Source organism: Vicugna pacos, chromosome 16 (genome assembly GCF_048564905.1).
Source record: "Vicugna pacos chromosome 16, VicPac4, whole genome shotgun sequence".
NCBI classification, from domain to species: Eukaryota; Metazoa; Chordata; class Mammalia; order Artiodactyla; family Camelidae; genus Vicugna; species Vicugna pacos.
In genome coordinates this window covers 58,477,204-58,497,846 of record NC_133002.1, presented here as the reverse complement: position 1 = coordinate 58,497,846, position 20,643 = coordinate 58,477,204, and the positions used below count along the sequence as shown (strand labels likewise).

The window sequence follows — 20,643 nt, the reverse complement described above, 5'->3', positions numbered from 1 at the left end:
GGGTGAGCGTGGGGGCATGCGCAGCAGCCTGGCCGGCCGCTCTCGCCGCCTCGCCTGCGGGGAGGGGCCACCCAGAAACTGCCTGCCTGGTGCCCAGCCGCCTCACCTCTCCAGAGCCCGGCTGAGCAGCCCGCGAGGACGCACGCCTGCCATCCGCCCTCCCGCACCGGCCGAGCGCAGCCTGAGCCGGCACCTGCCTTCACGACCATGTTCAAGGGGCTGAGCAAAGCCTCCCAGGGGAAGGGGTCCCCCAAGGGCTCCTCTGCCAAAGTCTCCCCCAAGGGCTCCCCCAGCAAGCACAGCCGGTGAGCAGGGCCGGGAGAGGGGGCCAGGGCGGGGGTGGTGCCAGACCAGGTGCTCCAGCCACCTGGAGGCAGCAGGCTGGAGCCCAGTGCTGGCATTTGGTGTCCCAAGGCCAAAGAGCCTGCGGGTGGACTCTCTTCCTGGCCCACGCCACTCTGAGGCCTGGCAAGAGGCCAGGGCTGGCCTGGAGCTCTCCACATTCTCCAGGGGGCCTGAGGGCCACGGGTTGGGGCTGCTCTGCAGAGGCGCTGGACAGGGGCCTGAGAAGCTGCCTTTCTCCGCTGGGAGGGCCTGGCTCCGTGTCCTAGACTCCTGCCCTCAAGACTCCGCTGGGACTGGGATGACCCTTGGGACCTGGTCACAGGGTGGGCAGAGGGACTGAGGCTGGAGGAGCGGAGAGGTGGGGGTGGGGTGCCCAGCTGCAGGGAGACAGGGCCGTGCAGCCTTCCCCACACGGCTCGTACCTCGCGGCTTGAGAGTTTTGTTAGAGTTGGGGTGATTCCTTCATCGTATGGGTTTGGGGAGGGGATGCTGTGGGGAACCAGGAGGGGCCTGTGGGCCCGGGGCATCCTCAGAGCCTCCCTCAGTTCACCCAGCTCTCTGCAGGGCCCAGCCCAGCTCTCCAGAGCCCCACAGTCTATGAAAAGACTTGGCCAGTATTCTTTTGCTCACTGGCCATCAGTCCCCTCTGCAGGATGGAGGTGGCAGCTCTCCTGGGGTCCTGGGTGTGGTGCTGAGAGCAGAGATGGAAGGCCCATTACCCCGATAGGGATCAGTTCGAGGACAGTGAGGCTCGGCTTCTAGGCAGACAGGAAAGACAGCAGTTAAGACTCTCACTGGAGTGACCTGTCCTCCCTGGGGCTCCTGGGCCCTGCCCAGGGTGGAGTGTGCTCCTCCGGGCAGGAACAGCCCTCCCAGGGCTCAGGACCCAAAATTCCCACCCTCAGGTAGGATCCCAGCAGCTTGGTCCCCACGGCCCTGTGCCCTGGCTGCAGGCCCCCAAAGACGGCTCACCATTGTTCAACACGTACTTATCGAGCACCCACTGTGTGCCACCTCTGTACCAGGCCCCGGGAATGCCCCTGAAAACAGAACCGACAGGTCCCTACCTTCACGGTACTTACATTCTAGTGGAATTAAAAACTAACACTTACCAGGTGCTGACTCTGCACAGGCTCAGTACTGGACACTTCAGATAAATTAGTTCTCTTAACACTCATAATGACACAGTGAGATAGATATTGTTAGAGCCTTACTTTACAGGTGAGGAACCTCAAGCACAGAGAGGTTAAGCAACTTGCCCAAGACCACACAGCCGTAGTGATGGAGAAGGATTAAAACCAGGCTGTCTGGCCAGAGTGCCTTCAGGCTGTCTTTGTGGCACCGTCCCTCTGCCTGGGGAGGGGGCGGGTGGGCGGGGCTTATCCTTTGACCCCTTTTCAAGGCTCAGCTTGGTAAAGGCTTCCCTTCTTCCCCAGGACTGTGACCTTAGACCACTCTGAGCCTTAGACCACTCTGCTTTTTATTAAGTCTGCTTGACCCTCCAGGCTCCAGAGAGTGAACTCAAGCACAGAACAGGTGCCCTGCAGAGGCTGCTGAGTGTCTGGGAAAAAAGCCTGGGTATGAACCTGGGGACTTGATTCAGGTTCATATTCAGCTCCTGGCTGTGTGGCTGGAGCAAGTCAGGTCCCAATTTGGGCTCTGAACCCCCCGAATCTGGAAAATGTTAGGGTGCCCTGGCAATCTCTTGGCCTCCCCCTGCCCTGGTGCTGTGGCTCCTCTGAAAGCTTGTTAGCTTAGGCACAAGGCAGCAGGGGGAGACAGGACTGGGGTGGGAGGAAGTTGGGCTGGGGGGACATGCTGCTGCTCCCCTGCCCCCAGCCAGCCCAACTGCCCCTCCCCAAGTCCCAGACATGCGGTCTCAGGTATTAGGAGCTAAGCCAGTGACTCACTCCTGGGCCGACTGTCGTCCAGCCCAAAGAAGCAGCAGGGAGCCGGATGGAGCTGGGAACACACTTTCAGGGCAGGGAGTTTGGCCCACTCTGCAGTGCTGCACACACCCAGGACCCTCATTTTTCTGAACCCTTGTGTGGAAGCCACGCTCCCCAGCCCAAGACTGGGTGTCTCATGGAGCCTCCTACAGAGAGACCAGTGCTCTCCAGGTCTTGGACTCCTCCCTCCGGGGCAGTGAGCCTGGCTCTTGGGCAGGATGGGGCAGGGAGACGCAGGGGACCCCACCCAGGTGGGCAGTCCTCTGCCCAAGGAGAACAGAGGGAACCTTTCCAACCATGCTGCCCTCTGCCCGCACCGACCCACCAGGGCTGCCACCCAGGAGCTGGCCCTGCTCATCTCCCGCATGCAGGCCAACGCCGACCAGGTGGAGAGGGACATCCTGGAGACCCAGAAGAAGCTGCAGCAGGTGAGGCCTGGGGGACAGATGGCAGGACGTGGGGGCGTAGGAGGCCCACTGTCACGCCTGGTGGTCCTTGGCGTGTCCACTCATCACACTAAAGATGAACAGACAGCCTTGTGAACACTGGCCACTGTTTAGGGAGTGGCCACAGAACACTGGCCACTCCCTAAATAGTGGGAGAGAGGGCTTACCACTCCTCTGTTGGGCTTCTAGCCTGGAGGGTCAAGGAGGCTTGAGGGGGCCCGGGCCTCCCTGTGTCTTTGAGTCTGCCCCAAGGGTACGTGAGCCCAGCCACCTGCCGGTGCAGGCACCAAGGTTGGCCAGGGTCCCTCGGGGTGGGGCTCAGGCAGCAGTGATGGGCAGTGAGGATGCTGTCCCACGCCGCAGGACCGGCAGCACAGCGAGCAGAACCAGGCCCTGCAGCACCGGCAGGAGGTAGGCCGCAGCCTGAAGGAGGCCGAGGGGCTGCTGAAGGACCTCTTCCTGGACGTGGACAAGGCCCAGAGGCTCAAGCACCCACAGGCTGAGGAGATCGAGAAGGAGTGAGCAGGGTGGTGGCAGGGGCTGGGGCTCAAGGTTGGAGGCGCTGGGGGTCCGGGTGGAGCCCCAGGCCCGGCTCCAACCTACTGGCCACCTCCTTGGCAGCATCAAGCAGCTGCATGAGCGGGTGACCCAGGAGTGCGCCGAGTACCGCGCCCTGTACGAGAAGATGGTGCTGCCGCCCGACGTAGGGCCCAGGGTCGACTGGGCGCGGGTGCTGGAGCAGAAGCAGGTCAGCGGCCATCCCCAGTGTCGGAGACACTTCCGGGAGCTCAGAGGCACACCCGGCAGCAATCAGAGAACAATACAGAGCTTCATGTTGTCAGGGACGGGGGACGGCTAGGGGTCTGGGAAGGGAGAGAACGGTGCAGTCAGGGAAGGCTTCCTGCAGGCGGGCAGGCTCTGCAGGGTCGGGATGAAGTGGTGAGGAGAGGATATTCCAAAAAAAGGAACAGAGCCTCCTGCCTGGAGGAAGCCTGGGGTGTGACGGGAAGTGGGGTTTTCTGGGCAGGTAGGCAGAACCAGATCACGGGTACCCTAAACATTAGGTGAGGAGTTGTGCTTTGATGTCACAACAGAAGGGGTGCCGGGATGACAATGAAGGGATGGGGGAAGGCAGGGCAGGGGATGCTTAGGCTCCTGGAGCCAGACTGGAGGTGTCCAGGCAGGAGCCAGGGCCCGGGAGGGGGCAGAGCACAGTGGGGAGACTTTTCAGAGGCTGAGCCCTGAGTCCCGGGGACCAGTGGGATTCAGGGCCTGCAGTCATGCAATGCTGAGGCCTCGGCCAGGACCACTGGAGAACAGCATGTTCCCCTGGGGGAGCCGCCAGCCACTCACCCAGGCGCCCACCTGGCCTGTCCACCCACTACCCAGATGACCAGCTCCACCCCTGCCGATGAGGATGCGGGGAGGGTGCTGGTGGGTGCGGGAGGGCTCCCACCCCAGGCCCTGCAGCAGAGCTGAGTCGCCAGTTCTTCTGCAGAAGCAGGTCTGCGAGGGCCAGTATGGGCCGGGCATGGCGGAGCTGGAGCAGCAGATCGCCGAGCATAACATCCTGCAGAAGGAGATCGAGGCCTATGGGCAGCAGCTGCGGAGCCTCATAGGGCCGGTGGGTGAGCTGTCCAGGCACACACCCCTGCTCCGCCGCAGCCCCCTTCTCCCATCAGAGCCCGAGCTAGGCCTGGCTGGCCCTCTGGGGCTAGGGATGGAGGAATGGGGCACAGATGGCCCAGGGCATGAGGTGCGTTCTCCCCTGCACCCCACCTCTCACTGAGCCTGCATTCTCTCTCCCTTGGTCGAGACAGGATGCGGCCACCATTCGGAGCCAATACCGGGACCTACTGGTGAGCAGAGGAAGGGCCAAGCCGACTGGGAGGTCTGGGAGTGGGGCAGGTGCTGGCTGCCTGCTGCCTCGCTGGGGCCAGCGTTTCTAACCGCTCGCTACCCCTTCTCGCTCCCTGCCTCTCACTGGAGAACAGAAGGCGGCCTCGTGGCGAGGGCAGAGCCTGGGCAGCCTGTACACACACCTGCAGGGCTGCACACGCCAGCTGAGCGCCCTGGCCCAGCAGCAGCAGCACATCCTACAGCAGGACTGGAGTGACCTCACGGCAGACCCTGCGGGCATGCGGAGGGAGTACGAGGTCAGTGGGGGAGAGTGGGGCTGGGGGGGGACAAGGACATCCTCATCCTCACTGCCAGCTCCCCGACTCTCTCCCAGCACTTCAAGCAGCACGAGCTGCTGGGCCAGGAGCAGTGCGTGAACCAGCTGGAGGATGACGGGGAGCGCATGGTGGAGCTCGGGCATCCGGCTGTGGGGCCCATCCAGGTGCAGAGGCCCAGGCACTAGGGATCCCCGCTTCCTCACTTGAGGCGCTTCCCAGGGAGGCTGGGGAGAGGGAGACGTGGCCCAGGCTGAGGACAGTGGGCAGGGCCCTCCAAGTGAGTGAGTGGGTGGACAGACCAGGGCAGGGCATGGTCCAAGGGCCTCATGCTCCTGCCCCCAGGCCCACCAGGAGGCCCTGAAGATGGAGTGGCAGAACTTCCTGAACCTGTGCATCTGCCAAGAGAGCCACCTGCAGCACGTGGAGGATTACCGCCGGGTGAGCATCTCGGATTCAGGGCACCTCATAAAAATGACAGAGCTGTGGAGGGGAGAGTACAGCTCAGTGGCAGAGCACGTGCTTAGCATGCATGAGGTCCTGGGTTCAATCCCCAGTCCCTCCATTAAGATAAATAAACCTAATTACCTCCCCTCACCAAAAAAAACATACAACAACAATATGACAGAGCTGTGTCATGACTAGGTCTCAGAAGGAAAATGTCACACATACTTTCTCAGCAGGATGAGAGTTGGTTCTTATGGGGGAAAAATATACCTTTTATGCATAAATTACAGATATACACATGTAAAGGATCTATAGCTTATCTGTGGTATTAAAATTTCACGGTGATAATGGGGAAAATAAAGAAAAAAAATCTAAAAAACTCCTCGGAAGGGACAATAATGAAACAAGGATTGAGAAACACTGACACAATATACAATAGGGAGTTGTTGTTTTAGTAATTGCCAACCAAAATGTTTAATGTACTCCGAGAATTTGAGAAAATGAAGGAGTTTTTTTCCTTCCTTCGTCTTTTTTTAAAAGGTATTTTCCTATACACCTCACAACACCATTATCCGGCCTGTTGACGAGAATTTCCCTTCACCCAACTGTGCAAGGTTTCTTTAAAGCACTTTCCCAGCTTCTACTCTGAGACACCCGGCCACCCACCCTGGGGCCGCAGCCAGGACGACCCCAGGTGCTGGATGAGGCAGGAGAGGCACTGCCCTTTATCTGTGGGGAAGGCCCCAAACCAAAGTGTTTTATGACACTAATAGAAATTAAGTTCAGTGACCCCAAATGTCCCATTTGCAGAGCACTCCAGTTAAAAAGGCCCCTCTGCCTGAGTAGAAGGGCTGACAGTGTATGGCAAGTGGCTGCTTGGGTTTAGCCGGTTTACACGAGCTGGTTTGCAGGGTTGCGGGCAGCGGGTGCCCCAGATCTGCCCTTGACCGCCCGCCAACCTCAGTTCCAGGAGGAGGCCGACTCTGTCAGCCAGACCCTGGCAAAGCTCCACTCCAGCCTGGACACCCAGTACAGCCCCGGCCCTGGGGGCGCCCCTGGTACCCCCACAGAGCTGCTGCGACAGCTGGAGGTGAGACGGCCCCACCTGGACACCTGAACCTACTCCTGCAGACAGGGCCTGCCTGTGTGTCTGGGCCTCTCGCCTCCTGGGTACTTATTCCTGCCCGGAGCTCCAGCCTTGGGGGTAGGAGAAGGGGGTCTGTTCCAGCAGGGGGAGCCTGGTCTGTTACCAAGCAGCCCTTCCAACTCTGGACCCCAGCTTCCTCTGCGGTAATGTCGCAGGGGCTGCCTTGGAGAGGTCTGAGGCCCCTCCAGCTCCCTCTCTGGAGATCTGGGTAATGCTGGGCAGCCCCCTACCCCATCTCAACCAGCACACCCAGACCTTGGGTCCCCAGGGAGGGGCTCCTATTACTTTGCTCACTGAGAGACCCTGTCTTCATGAAGGCCAGACCCCTCACCCTCTTGGGGGGCATGTATGGGACGGGCCTGAGCCCCCACTGCCTGGGACCCTGCAGGCAGAGGAGAAGCAGCTGGCCAAGGCCGAGAAGACCGTTGGGGACCTGCAGCTGCAGAGCCGGGAGGTGGCCCCTCTGCCGCAGCGCAGGAACTGCCCCCAGCAGCCCCTGCACGTGGACAGCATCTGTGACTGGGACTCAGGAGAAGTACAGCCTTGGCCCGCCCAGCTCCCCCGGCCCGGCCCACCCCACCCTTGCTGCCTCCAGTCCCACCCCTGCCCCACTCCTACCATTCCTGCCACCACGCCACCCCACCCCTGCTCCACCCCTGCCCTAGCCCCACTCCTCTCCAAGCTCTGCCCTGGCCTCTCCCTGTCCCTGCCGCAGCACCACCCACCCCTACTCCTGCCCCTGTCTCAGCTCCTGTCCCCACTGTCCCTGTCCCCAGCTTCTACCCCAACTTGGCCTTGATCCCTTCTCCAGCCTGGCCCTTGAGCCTACGTAAGTCCCTCCCCACCTGCCCCCCTCCCCAGGTGCAGCTGCTGCGGGGTGAGCGGTATACACTGATGGACAACACTGACCCGCACACCTGGGTAGTCCAGGGCCTGGCAGGCGAGACCAAACGTGTCCCAGCCGCCTGCTTGTGCGTCCCGGCCCCAGACCCTGAGGCCATGGCCAGGGCCTCCAGGTGCGTCTGCCTGGGGATCCTCAGGGGCAGGAGGCAGGTGTGGGCCCAGCCCAGGCCCTGTGGTTTGAGGCCATTGCCCAGCCTTCACCTGGACCAGTGATGGCTGGGGAAGAGAGTGGAGAGACTTCCTCCTCTGATCTCCTCCTCCTTCCAGGCTGGACTCGGAGCTGCAAACCCTGAAGCAGAAACTGACCACAGTCCAGAGCCGCCTGAAGGCCAGTTCTGTGGAGCCCTCGCGGCCCAGCCAGCAGGGTACCGAGGGCTGGCCCGAGCATGGGCGGAGGCGTTGTTGGCGGAGAGGGAGTAGCACCCCGCTTTGGTCGCTGTGGGAACTGCAGGGGGCAGAGGGTGACCCTGAATTAAGGACTTCTGCTCCTGGGCTGGTGAGCCCCTGGGGCTGTCCCTCCCTCAGTTAGGCCATCCCTCCCCCATCCCACCCTACGCAACACAGGCACTTCTGCAGGCACTCAGGGAGGAGGCCGTGAAGCAGACGGGCAGACAGGCAGACATGATGTAGGCCCTGGACCCTCACAGGCATCCTATTCCCCCAGCTCCGACCGGCTTAGCCCCAGCTGACCCACAGGCCCAGAAGCTCCTGACGCAGATGACCCGGCTTGGGGAGGACCTGGGGCAGATAGAGAGGCAGGTGCTGGCCTGGGCCCGAACCCCACTGAGCCGCACCAGCCCCCTGGAGGACCTGGAGGGACGCATCCAAAGCCACAAGGTGAGGGGTTGCAGAAGTGTAAACACAATCACAAAAGGATTCAGAAGGGCTAACAGTGAGAGCCGCCCCTTCCCTACACCTGGGGGGGCAGCAGTTTGGGTTATATCCTTTCAAGCCAGTTTCTATTCAAATGCACTGTTTGGATTTGGTTTTTAAAAATTTGAATCACATTGTTCACATTATTGTGCAACTTGTTATTCTCAGTCCACAATACACCGGAGTTACTGGGAGGCAGCGTTTCAGCTCGGTCAGAGGGCTGGCCGGGAGGGAGGGCTCCAGAAGCGGGAAAGGTGTTACAGATTGCAGGTGTTGGGTCCTCGGGCCAAGGGGACTTTGAGGTGTTGGAGGAGGAAGCAGGAGGAGAAGGCAGAAGGAGGCGCTGTGTAGTCTCTACAAGTCCCTCTGCCCACGCTGGGCACTGGTTACAACTGCCCTGGGACCTGGCAGCTCTCTTGGGCCCAGGCAGTTTCCAAATTGGTCCTGGAATTTTGAAGTCACAGCGTCTACTGTATCAGGGGCGTTGGAAGTCCAATTAGACTGGAAGGTAGGCAATGCGTGGCTCAGAGTTGGCACCAGTGGCTTATGGGATAGATGAGTGAATAATTGATTAAAAAAAAAAGAATGAAATAACCCCTAGTGGATGGAGCTAGGGTTTTGCTGCTTGGAGCAACAGGGCAGAGAACTAAAAGTGTCATGAACAGGATGGTGACATGAGTACTGACCTGGGCAAGAGCTCCTTACACACAGGGTCTCATTTCATCCTCCCATCGAGCACTCTGTCAATGAGGAGACTGAGGATCAGAGAGGTTGACCTATCCAAGGTCATCCACACAGGGACTGAGCCCAAGAATGTCCCCACCACACTCTCAGGCCTCATGGGCAGAGTTAGGCTGACATGGCTGGAGAGAGGGATGGGTGGTACCCACCTGCCCAGAGAGGAGGTCCTCAGCATCCCACCCCCACCCCAGGGCACCGCCCAGCGGCTGCAGAAACTGGGAGCAGAGAAGGAGGCGGCCCAGCAGGAGTGTGAGGCTTTTCTGTCAGCGCGGCCCGTGGGCCTTACCGCCCTGCACCTGCCCGTGGCCCTCAACAACGTCAAGAACAAGTACAGTGACGTGAAGGTTCTCTGCAGCCAGTACAGGGAGAAGTGAGTACTCTGGGGCTGGGGGCTGTTGGGCAGGGCAGCACGGTGTGGCCAAGGAGGTGTCTGACCCTCAGCCTCCACTGTGGCAGAGCTCAGGCTGCCCTGGGTCTGGAGCGGCAGATCCGGGATGCGGACAGAGTCATCCGAGGCTTCGAGTCCGCCCTGGCACAGGAGGCCCCCCTCCCTGCTGGGCCGGGTGCGCTGCAGGAGAGGGTCAGCGAGCTGCAGGTAAGGGGCTGGGTGGCCTCCTGGCAGGAGCGGGGCACAGCCTGACCAAGCACTGGGGGGCAGGTGGAGGGTGCACATGGCCTCTCACCAAACCTCACGGGTACATCGTGCTGTGGCCCCTCTCCCCCAGCACCAGCGGAGGGGGCTGCTGGAGCAGCAGGCCTGCGTGCTGGGGCTGCACCGCGAGCTGAAGGCCACCGAGCACATGTGCGGCGCGTTGCAGAACAATTTCCATGAGTTCTGCCCTGACCTGCCGTACCAGCAGCGCCAGGTGCGGGCCCTCACCGACCGCTACCATGCTGTTGGGGACCAGCTGGACCTGCGGTGAGTGGCTGGGTCACTGGGGCTCATGGCATGCTTCCACAGTGCCCAGCAGCCACTGCTGATAAGCTGTGTGACCTTGGAATAGTGACCTTGGACTAGTGACCTCACCTCTCTGAGGCTGTTTTCTCACCTCTAAAAGGGGGTAATAACTGCACTGACCTCCCATGTGGTACCTGGCAGAGGCTGTCTGGTCCATCTCTGAATGCCCAGTACAGAATAGGGCCAGAGTTAGAAGATCAGCATGGGAGGGAGGGTCATTTGGGCCTCCTGACCTGTCCCAGGGAAGGAGGCACCCACCAGCCTCTTCCGTGCACCCCTCACCTGTCCTCTGAAGGCAGCTCTCACCTCTTCTCTGGGCTTCACCCTCCTGCAGGGAGAAGATGGTGCAGGACGCCAGCCTCACCTACCAGCAGTTCAAGAACAGCAGGGACAACCTGAACTCCTGGCTGGAGCACCTGCCCCACAACCAGGTGCGGCCCAGCGACGGGCCGAGCCAGATCACCTACAAGCTGCAGGCGCAGAAGGTGAGGGGCTGGGGCTGCAGGTGACCTGGGGGCCGGCACCCAGAGCTAGGCCCTCAAGCCATGACCACCTCCCTGGCCATCATCCCAACAGGGAGCGCTGCCTGTGCGCATGTGGCCCCCTAGTGGCCAGTGTTTTAATGACCTCAAAGCTCAGACCACAGAGGCCTTGGGTCACTCACCACCACCCACCACACAAAATGCTTCATTTTGCCCACTGAAATGGCCAGTGCTTCTTTGTATGGTCAGAGATGGGCAGCGGCTTTTATACTTCTGGGGGTTCCAGCTCTTCCTGCATCCTCATACTTGCTGACCCCTACTACACGTAAGTAATGAACTAGGGGCCGGGATACAGCTCGGCCTTCAGGCAGCCCGCAGTCCCAGAGGGCAGCCGGTGCATCTCCGGTCACGATGCTGATGAGCACTTTTGTGGAAGAGCCAGAGCGCTGTGGGAGCCCACTGAGGACACGTGTAGGGGTCAGGGCAAGCAGTCTGGAAGGAACTGACACCCAGGCTGAGGCCTGAGGAGTAAATAGGATGGCCAGGTATTGGGGGGGAGGGTGAAATGTCCCATCAGAGGCCACAGAGGGTCATGGGGAAGAAGAGGCTGTTTTCCATGTAGCCCGTCCTGCCCGTGGGCTGGGCTGGCTGCCTGTGGCCCTGGAGGTGCCCAGCTGGAGGGGAGTCCAGTGAGTGGTGTTTCCTGACTCACTTCTTCCCCGGCAGAGGCTGCTGCAGGAGGTCCAGGGCCGAGAGCAGGACAGGGCCATGGCATCCCGCCTCTCCCAGCACCTGCAGGCAGCCCTCCAGGTGAGCAGTTACTTCAGCTTGTCCCTCTTTACTCACCTGCCCTCACTCCTTCTGCCAGTCTCCCACGCCACCCTCCCCTGCCAGCTTCCCCCACTGACCACCAGCCTCTTGTCCACTCCCTGCCCCACTCAGGACTACGAGCTGCAAGCAGACACCTACCGCTATTCCCTGGAGCCCACCAAGGTGGGGTCGGCCCCCAAGAGACCCCGAGTGGGTTCCCTGCAGGAGAGCATCCAGGCTCAGGTGAGACGGGACTGGGTGGGTCTCTGCATCCGTTGGTGCCTGCTCTGCAGCCTCTGAGACCCCCCCTTCCTCTCCCTCCCTCTGGCCGCTTCAGGAGAAGAGCCTGATGAAGACCTACACTGAGGTCACAGCTGCGAACCAGCAGCAACTGCAGCAGCTGGAGTTTGCCAGGAAGGTTCTGGAGAAGGTATGGAGGTGATGCCCATCTGTTCCTGCACCAGGCAGCCTGGCCCAGTCGTTGAGTTGGCAGTCTTCCTTCCCCTCTCCCCCGGCAGCCCACAGCCTGGGACAGACTCAGCGGCCCCTCCCCCAGTGCTCTCCCACCTGCTCTTCCAGGATGGTTTCCACCTCAGAGTTAGCACCAGGAGATATCACTCAATGCAGTCACAGCTTAGCCACTGGGCAGTGACTCCCCCACATGCAGACAGGAGAAACGCCTTCACAAAGTCTTCAGCCTTAGGACCTGGGGCAAGAGGTCACTTAGGTCTCCATCCATGGGAGACCAGGAGCCCGAAGCTCTCCATGACTCTTGGTGACTGGCCGAGGGACTTGATTGTTTTCTCCTACCCAGAGGAGTACTCCGGGACCCCTCAGAGGAGTATGGGCCCATTTCTGAGCCTAGATGGAAGGGGAAGGGGAAAAGGTTTGGAAGGGAGGAACTTCTTATTTGCACATTCTAGTGCAAACTCACCCTGAACACTGCCTTGCATCCTAACATCCTGGGCATTGATAGAGCCTCTCAAAATCCTGCCTCCAAGCCTCCCAGGTCTTTAGCTCCACCTCCTGGGACCTACTGGGAAGTCTCAGGAAGCAGGGAGGGGTCTGAGCTCAGGAGGGGGGGTGGGAATGGGCTTATCCCTTCCCTTCCCTCCGCTCGCCCTGGCACTCTTCCCTCTTCCTCTTACTCTGCAGAAGGAGCTCAGTGAGGACATCCAGGTGACCCAGGATGCACAGCAGGGGTCGGATAGCCCCTCTCAAGCCGGGAGGGAGTCAGAGGCCCTGAAGTCCCAGCTGGAGGAGGAGAGGAGGCGGGTGGCCCAGGTGCAGCATGAGCTGGAGGAGCAGAGGAACCAGCTGCTGCAGCTGAGGACTCAGCGGCCCTTAGAGAAACTGGAGGAGAAAGAAGTGGTGGAGTTTTACCGGGACCCCCAGCTGGAGAGCAACCTGTCCAGGGTGAAGTCTCAGGTGGAAGACGAGGGCAAGAAGCAGGCCAGCCTGCAGGCAGACCTGGAGGCAGCAGCCCAGAAGGTCATGCAGCTGGAGAACAAGAGGAAGGCCACACAGCCTCACCTGCTAACCAAGGAGGTCACCCAGGTGGAGAGGGACCCCAGCCTGGACAGCCAGGCGGCCCAGCTCAGCAGTGAGATCCAGCACCTGCGGGCAGAGAACACCGCCATCTCGTCCCAGCTGGAGGAGCTAAAGACAGAGCTGCTGGCCCTTGAGCGGAAGGAGGCGACTGTGAAGGAAAAGGTCGTGGTGAAAGAAGTGGTCAAGGTGGAGAAGGACCTGGAAATGGTCAAGGCGGCCCGGGCTCTGAGGCTGCAGGTGCAGGAGGACGTGGCGCAGAGGAAGGCGGCGGAGGAGGCCATGGCCAAGCTGCAGGCTCGCATCACGGAGCTAGAGCTGGCGATCAGCGCCGTGGAGCCCAAGGTGATCGTGAAGGAAGTGAAGAAGGTGGAGCAGGACCCAGGCCTCCTCAAAGAGGCGTCCAGGCTGAGGAGCCTCCTGGAGGGGGAGAGGAGTAAGAACGAGGCACTGGCCAGGGAGCTGAAGGAGCTGCAGGGCAAGTACTGCGTGGTGGAGAAGCAGAAGCCCAGAGTGGACCTCCAGGAGCGCGTCAATGAGATCTTCCAGGTGGATCCGGAGACGGAGCGGGAGATTTCGCGGCTCAGGGCCAAGCTGCAGGAGACGGCCAGCAAGAGGAGCAGCGTGGAGAAGGAGGTGGAGCAGCTGCTGCCCGACCTGGTGGTCCTGCGGGCGCAGAAGCCCACGGTGGAGTACAAGCAGGTGACGCAGGAGGTGGTGAGGCATGAGAGGAGCCCGGAGGTGCTGCGGGAGATTGACCGCCTGAAGGCTCAGCTCAACGAGCTGGTCAACAGCAGCGGGCGGGCCCAGGAGCAGCTCATCCGGCTGCAGGGGGAGCGCGACGAGTGGAGGCGGGAGCGGTCCAAGGTGGAGACCAAGACGGTGAACAAGGAGGTGGTGCGCCACGAGAAGGACCCGGTGCTGGAGCAGGAGGCCCAGCGGCTGCGCCAGGAGGTGCGGGAAGCGGCCCAAAAGCGGCGGGCAGCCGAGGACGTGGTCTATGAGCTGCAGAACAAGTACATGCTGCTGGAGAGGAGGCGGCCCGAGGAGAAGGTGGTGGTGCAGGAGGTGGTGGTCACCCAGAAGGACCCGAAGCTCCGCGAGGACCACAGCCGGCTGAGCCGGAGCCTGGACGAGGAGGTGGGCCGGCGGCGGCAGCTGGAGCGGGAGGTGCAGCAGCTGCGGGCCGCCGTGGAGGAGAAGGAGGGGCTGCTCAGCTTCCAGGAGGACCGCAGCAAGAAGCTGGCTGTGGAGAGGGAGCTGCGGCAGCTGACCTTGAAGGTCCAGGAGCTGGAGAAGCGGCCGCCTGCGGTGCAGGAGAAGATCATCATGGAGGAGGTGGTCAAGTTGGAGAAGGACCCGGATCTGGAAAAGTCCGCAGAAGCCCTGCGGCGGGACCTGGACCAGGAGAAGACTCAGGTGACAGAGTTGAACCGGGAGTGCAAGAACCTGCAGGTCCAGGTCGACGTGCTCCAGAAAACCAAATCGCAAGAGAAGACCATTTACAAGGAAGTGATCAGGGTGGAGAAGGACCCGGTGCTGGAGGGAGAGCGTTCCCGGGTGTGGGAAACGCTCAACAGGGAGCGCACAGCCCGGCAGAGCCGGGAGGAGGAGGCAAGGCGCCTGCGGGAGCGGATCGACCGGGCAGAGGCGCTGAAGAGGACCTGGTCGCAGGAGGAGGTCGAGCTCCAGAAGGCCCGGGACCAGGCGAACCAGGAGTGCCGGCAGCTGCAGCAGGAGCTGCGGGAGCTGGAGAAGCAGAAGCAGCAGAAGGTGCTGCAGCTGCAGGAGGAGTCGAAGCTGCTCAGCCAGAAGACAGAGAGCGAGCGGCAGAGGGCAGCCCAGCGGGGCCAGGAGCTCTCGCAGCTGGAGGCGGCCATCCTCCGGGAGAAGGACCAGATCTACGAGAAGGAGAGGACCCTCCGGGACCTGCACACCAAGGTGAGCCGAGAGGAGCTCAACCAGGAGACCCAGACACGAGAGACCAACCTCTCCACCAAGATCTCCATCTTGGAGCCTGAGACGGGGACAGACATGTCCCCGTATGAGGCCTACAAGAGAGGCATCATCGACCGTGGCCAGTACCTCCAGCTGCAGGAGCTGGAGTGTGACTGGGAGGAGATCACCACCTCGGGCCCCCGCGGGGAGGAGTCGGTGCTGCTGGACCGCAAGAGCGGGAAGCAGTACTCCATCGAGGCCGCCCTGCACTGCCGGCGCATCTCCAAGGAGGAGTACCATCTCTACAAGGAAGGCCACCTCTCCATCTGTGAGTTCGCCCTGCTCGTGGCCGGGGAGACCAAGCCCTGCTCCTCCCTCTCCATTGGCGCCATCATCTCTAAGTCCCCGCTCACCTCTCCGGCCCCTCAGAGCACCAGTTTCTTCTCTCCCAGCTTCTGTCTTGGGCTCGGCGAGGACAGCTTCCCCATCGCCGGGGTCTACGACACTACCACAGACAACAAGTGCACTATCAAGATGGCTGTGGCCAAGAACATGCTGGATCCCATCACCGGGCAGAAGCTGCTGGAGGCGCAGGCAGCCACGGGGGGCATCGTGGACCTCCTCAGCCGGGAGCGCTACTCCGTGCACAAGGCCTTGGAGAGGGGCCTGATCGAGAACAGCTCAACACAGAGGCTGCTCAACGCCCAGAAGGCCTTCACTGGCATCGAGGACCCTATCACCAAGAAGAGGCTGTCAGTGGGCGAGGCAGTCCAGAAGGGCTGGATGCCCCGGGAGAGCGTGCTCCCACACCTGCAAGTGCAGCACCTGACCGGAGGGCTCATTGACCCCAAGAGGACTGGCCGCATCCCCATTGAGCAGGCCGTGGTCTCCGGCATGATCAGTGAAGAGCTGGCCCAGCTCCTGCAGGATGAGGCCAGCCATGAGAAGGATTTGACAGACCCCATCTCCAAGGAGCGGTTGAGCTACAAGGAGGCCATGGGGCGCTGCCGGAAAGACCCCTTGAGCGGCCTGTTGCTCCTCCCAGCCTCGCTGGAGGGGTACCGCTGCTACCACTCAGCCTCCCCCACCGTCCCGCGCTCCCTGCGCTGATAGGGGCCAAGCAGTCATGGGGAGTGTGTGTGAGGGGGGAGGGTAGGATGCATGCACCCCTGGCCCCTAGAGCAGCCTAATCCGAGGGGTGGGTCTTCCCTCTGATCGCTGCTCTGCTCCTCAGATGTTCTCAGTATTGGGCTCCCTCCTCTAACTTTGGTGCCCAGCCCATCCCCTGACCTGGAGACCAGCAGCTCTGTTTCCTTCCCTCCTCCCCAACCAGTGCTTCCAATAAACAGATTTTTCCCGGCATCTTGGTCACATGGAATGGATTTGTCTGATGCATGAGCACAAAGGACAGCACTGCTTGGGTCCCTCCCACGTGACCCCACTGGGTACGGGGTGCTTTCAGAGGGCTGTGGCTCCTCTGCCTCTGGGAGGGATCTGATGTGTGGGCTGGTCACAGAAGATCATGGACCAGCCCCTCCCTGCCACTGGCTCAGGGCCTCTCAGTTCAGGCCAGAACCCTCTGTCCACCTCCCCCTTGTCAGTAAGTCCCTGGTGTTCCGCCATAAGCAGAGAAACACTAGAAAATTCAGAAATATATCAGTTTTATTTTCTGTTCTTAAAGCCAGAGGCAAACAAACGTAAGCATATCCTAGGTGACAGAACAACTACTTAGAACAGCCACACACCGGACCTCTCCCAGGGTCAGGAGAATGTCCTCTCTCCCCAGCCCTGCTTCCTGCTTAACTTGGGACTCTTAACTGGAACTCAACTCTTCCCCAAAACATTTTAAATCCAGAAGACCAGCCAGGGGAACCCTCCCCCTCAGGGTCTGGCTCTGCAGCTGAAGGCTGGGCAGCTGAAGGGCACCAGGAGGGCCTTGCTGGCGCCCGGGCAGGCTTCCTGCTCGCCTTGGCACCTGCTGTTTCAGCGCCAGCAGACCCGGCCGCTGACGGGCCCCTCGCGCACGGGGCTTCCGCGCCCTCACCTTGAATTGGCACGGTCAAACCCAACAAACCACACAGGAACTCGCTAACCTGCTGGCGGGACGAACCCAGACTCAGCCCTCTGACAGCTGATGCCCAACTGCTCTCTCCCCAGGTGTGTCCTCATTCTTGGGAAGTGGGTGGGGAGGTGGGTGGGGCAGCAGCTGGAGAGAGGCTTTGAGGCGGGGGAGGGGGGCCTCAAACGTCCTCAGCGGCAGAATCGCTCCAGCATACACTGGCGCGGGGCTGGGGAGGTCTCGGTGGACGAGAAGTACGGATGGGCAAGGGCGGCCTTGGCTGAGATCCGTCGGCTCGGGTCGTACTGCAGGAGTTGCTGTGGAGGAAGGCGGAGGTTGGGCCAGGGTGTGGCTGGAAGAGGAATTATCCTCCCAGGTCTCAGTGGGAGGGCCCCAAGCCCCAAAGCAGCTGCCTTCAGACCCAGAACCACAGGAAGCCACTGCCTCCCAGTTTGTGAGCCAGTTCTGGACAGTCCGGGAATCTGAGGACATGGACTTTGCTTTGGTCCAGCCCTGTTGAGTCACCTCTGTCTCCTTCAGGCTAGTAAGTACTAAGGCTGAGTCAGTCTCTCCCCCTCCTAATGGAAGTTCCCAGGCTCCAGCCTACTTCCAGTTGAGACAGACTTCTCTCTAGGTATTAGGAAGAGGGAGCCAAACCTGTCCAGGGGGCATATCGAGGGTGGGGCAGAAATTCAAAATCTCTAACCCCAGCCAGGCTGGAGAAGGACCCCCTGCCTTGGAGTAGCCTCGGTTGGAGTCCACACTGTCCTGCTGGCACTGTGTACACACACACAGTCCTCTGGAGAGCTGGACACACAGCCTGGAGATGAACATACTGCCGTGCCTTCCTCTGACCCAACATGAGACTAAAGAGAGAAACATGCTCCAAGTCTTAGTGAACAGAAAGGATGGCTCTACCTGGGCCAGGCAAGGGGTCAAGATTGGGCGACAGGAAGGGTGAGTGAGGACTGTGGCAGGGGCCGAGGCATCAGGAAGCAGCATACTCTGAACAGCCATGTGTGAAGCATAACCACTGAGGCAGAGGGTGGTGTGGACCCTGCCTGGGAAAGCTTATAGCTTAGATGGTGTAATGATGTCCACAGGAGAAGATCACCAAACACAAGGTGGCTGAGAAAAAGGGCACGTATCACAGCATAAAAACAAAGCTAACTAGAAGAGAGAAGTTTTAAAAGGGAAGGTGAACATTGGACTGATCTAGGGAGAGGCCTCCAGGTGGAACAATCAGTACACACAGGGACAAGCCAACTGTGTACAGGGGTCAGAAAAGAGACCAGCTCGGACTCAGAAGAAGCCAGGGTTACATAAGAGGCTAGATGACAAAAGGGACACTTCTGGCGACAGCAGCAGCTGGTGCTGGGAGGCCTGTCTTGCCCTCCCCTGCTGCCCACCCGTACCTACCGTGAGCAGGTCCTTGCCCTCTGGCTCCAGATTGGGCACAATCTCCTCCAGCCCCTTCCTGGTCCACTTGGGGAAGCTGCCCTTGTAGTCAGGCAGCTGGGTGACTCCTGGCCATATGGCTTCACTGGGTGTCCCCAGGGTCCGAAAGATACGAAAGAGCTGGTCAATCTCAGAGTCGCCAGGAAACAGGGCTCTGCGGGTCACCTGGAATGGGGAAGGGGAGAAGGTGTGGGGGCTACTCCCTCGTCATCCAGAATCCAGTACCAGGTAAGAGGCCAGACCAGGGAGGCAGCTTCAAGATATCTTTCCCAGGGCTGTGCTGAAAATCTTGGCCTTTCCTGGAAAAAGACCTGTTTCCTCAGTCCTTCAGCCAGACCCAAACACCCCCAAATCCACATCTAATTGGAAAATCAGAGCCCCCTGACCCCACCCCAGGAGGACCCTGCCCATGGTCTCCCTGTGGCCACAAATGTCCCTCTCTCTACCATCTCTGCGAAGATGCAACCAATGCTCCAGACATCCACAGCTGTCGAATAGAATTTGCTGCCCAAGAGGATCTCGGGGGCACGATACCAGAGTGTCACCACCTGCGGAAGCAAGAAAACAGCGTCATTCAGGGTAGCCGAGTGCTCGGGGTGACATCCCTTCTCTTGCCTTCATCCCACGGTACCTCGTGGGTGTAGGTGCGTAGGGGCACCCCGAAGGCTCGAGCCAGTCCAAAGTCAGCCAGCTTGATGGCACCCAACTCATTGATGAGCAGATTCTGGGGCTTCAGGTCTCGGTGGATGACCCGATGGGAGTGGCAGAAGTTCACCCCCTGCAGCAGCTGGAAGAGGTAGCTCTGGAACAACGAGCACGGAAAGGAGCCGGCTGAGCGGATGTGCGGCTGGCCGGGTGGGGCTTGCCGGTGCTCCGCGTCCTTGCCCCGTACCTTGACTAAGTGCAGGGGGAGCTCGGAGGCCGGGGTGGAGTCCATGTACTTCTTCAGGTCCTGGCTGAGGAACTCAAACACCAGGTAAAGCTTCTTCTCACTGTGCACCACGTCCAGCAGCCTGGCCGGGCAATGCCTGTCAGGACATGGCTCCCAGCCAGACGGGGACAGGCCCACTTTCCTGCTTCTTCCCCAGCTCACCTGACAATGTTGGGGTGCTTAAGCTCTTTGAGTAGGGAGATCTCCCTGATGGCGGTGCTTGGGACGCCCTCAGTCTCCCTATGGGAGGGGAGGGTACAGAAATGGAGGCAGGAGCTGAGAAGGGCACTTCTGCTCCCGGGGTGTCAACTGTGTTCCTTATTCCGTAAGGATGGCCCACCCCCCAGTGACGGGGTGCTGTGCTTCTGGGCACATGCTCCTCACCCCCAGGGGCCAAGGGGAAAACCTGGCCAAGGGGAGGATGTGTGGCCCCTCTGTGGCCGCCCCCGTGTAACTGGGCAGCACTGGGAAAAGGAGTTGAATGCAAAACTCTGAGGGGAGGGACGGACAGGGGAGCTCCCAGGGCTGAGGGTACCCCCTGGGAGAGAGGGGGTCTCAGAGGCCGTCCCCGCACTCACAAATCCAGCCTGATCTTTTTGAGGGCCACGAGCTGGCCTGTCTCCTTGTTCTTGGCCTTGTACACCACCCCATAGGTGCCCTCTCCGATCTTCTCCACCTTCTGGAACACATCCATGTCCGCAGAGCTGCCCTGGAAACAGATGCCGCCTGGGGCGTTCGCCCCCATGCACAGCACCCCTGCTTCCCCCCCAGCCTCCATGGCACCCCCCCCGCCCAGCCCACACCCAGGCCCCCCCAGGCTCCTGTGGCCCCCAGGGCTCATCACACTGCTCTGCCCGCCAGGCCGAGCCCCGGCTCCCGCCCTCCACCCCAGCTGCAGCCCCCAGCCCTCCCTGGGAACCTGGCTGGGAGCCGGCTGCCCCTCACCCAGCCCAGGCCAGGCAGGAACCCCAGGTCCCAGGAAGCAGCTGCCCCTGAGCCCGGCTACGGAGTGCAGGAGGGCCCAAACTTCCATGGCTGAGCCCCCGCCTCTGCTCAGCCAGGCCCAGGCCTTGGGGGCGGAAGGCTGCCCAGAAGGGCTGCCCAGGGGGCTGGGGTCAGCTCGGGGCAGAGGTCAGGGGTCGGAAAGGGCTTCTAGAGAAGCCATAGTTCCACCCTAGGCCGCAGGGCCAGGGCGAGGGGCTGGGCCCGGCCTGTTTGGAGACGCTCGGCCTCCTGTGAGGGCAGAACCTTAGCAGGAGGGACCCCCCTGCCTCCTGGGCACCCAATGTGGGCTTGGGCACCCCCAGAACCTTCCCCTCAGGCCCCCAGCCCAGAATTCACCAGAAGCCCTGCGCTCCTGCAGCCTCACTGCCTGGCAGGCTGCCCCTCGCTGCTCTGAGGCTCCCCCTCCTGGCCCCTGCCGGCGCTGCACCA

General features: G+C 61.0%; 2 protein-coding genes across 5 annotated transcripts; one reads left to right on the top strand and one right to left on the bottom strand.

Annotated features, from left to right (window-relative positions):
• Positions 1-7: 7 nt before the first annotated feature.
• On the top strand, positions 8-16,123 carry EVPL (envoplakin). Of its 2 annotated transcripts, none has more exons than XM_072939616.1 (22): positions 8-305; positions 2,623-2,722; positions 3,104-3,258; positions 3,362-3,488; positions 4,239-4,364; positions 4,561-4,599; positions 4,735-4,896; positions 4,974-5,081; positions 5,260-5,355; positions 6,326-6,451; positions 6,897-7,043; positions 7,370-7,524; positions 7,679-7,776; positions 8,076-8,248; positions 9,217-9,395; positions 9,482-9,620; positions 9,751-9,944; positions 10,318-10,414; positions 11,192-11,275; positions 11,408-11,518; positions 11,613-11,705; positions 12,431-16,123. In XM_072939616.1, exons 1-22 carry the CDS (start codon positions 208-210, stop codon positions 15,869-15,871), a joined length of 6,048 nt encoding a protein of 2,015 aa, XP_072795717.1. In that variant the 5' UTR covers positions 8-207; the 3' UTR covers positions 15,872-16,123. The 2 variants fall into 2 exon arrangements, with proteins under 2 accessions (XP_072795717.1, XP_072795716.1); XM_072939615.1 differs by having other exon boundaries at positions 10,318-10,468.
• Positions 16,124-16,405: 282 nt separating this feature from the next.
• Positions 16,406-20,630, bottom strand: CDK3 (cyclin dependent kinase 3). 3 transcript variants are annotated; one of them, XM_015235132.2, is made up of 8 exons: positions 20,551-20,630; positions 19,788-19,918; positions 19,372-19,449; positions 19,171-19,291; positions 18,910-19,080; positions 18,725-18,826; positions 18,240-18,443; positions 16,406-17,137 (listed from the first exon to the last, which is right to left on the bottom strand). In XM_015235132.2, the coding sequence occupies exons 2-8, from the start codon at positions 19,901-19,903 to the stop codon at positions 17,012-17,014; spliced, it is 918 nt and encodes a 305-aa protein (XP_015090618.1). In that variant the 5' UTR covers positions 19,904-19,918; positions 20,551-20,630; the 3' UTR covers positions 16,406-17,011. The 3 variants fall into 3 exon arrangements, with proteins under 3 accessions (XP_015090618.1, XP_015090619.2, XP_072795712.1); XM_015235133.3 differs by lacking the exon at positions 20,551-20,630 and adding an exon at positions 20,129-20,537; XM_072939611.1 differs by lacking the exon at positions 20,551-20,630 and adding an exon at positions 20,155-20,200.
• Between the last annotated feature and the right edge of the window lie 13 nt (positions 20,631-20,643).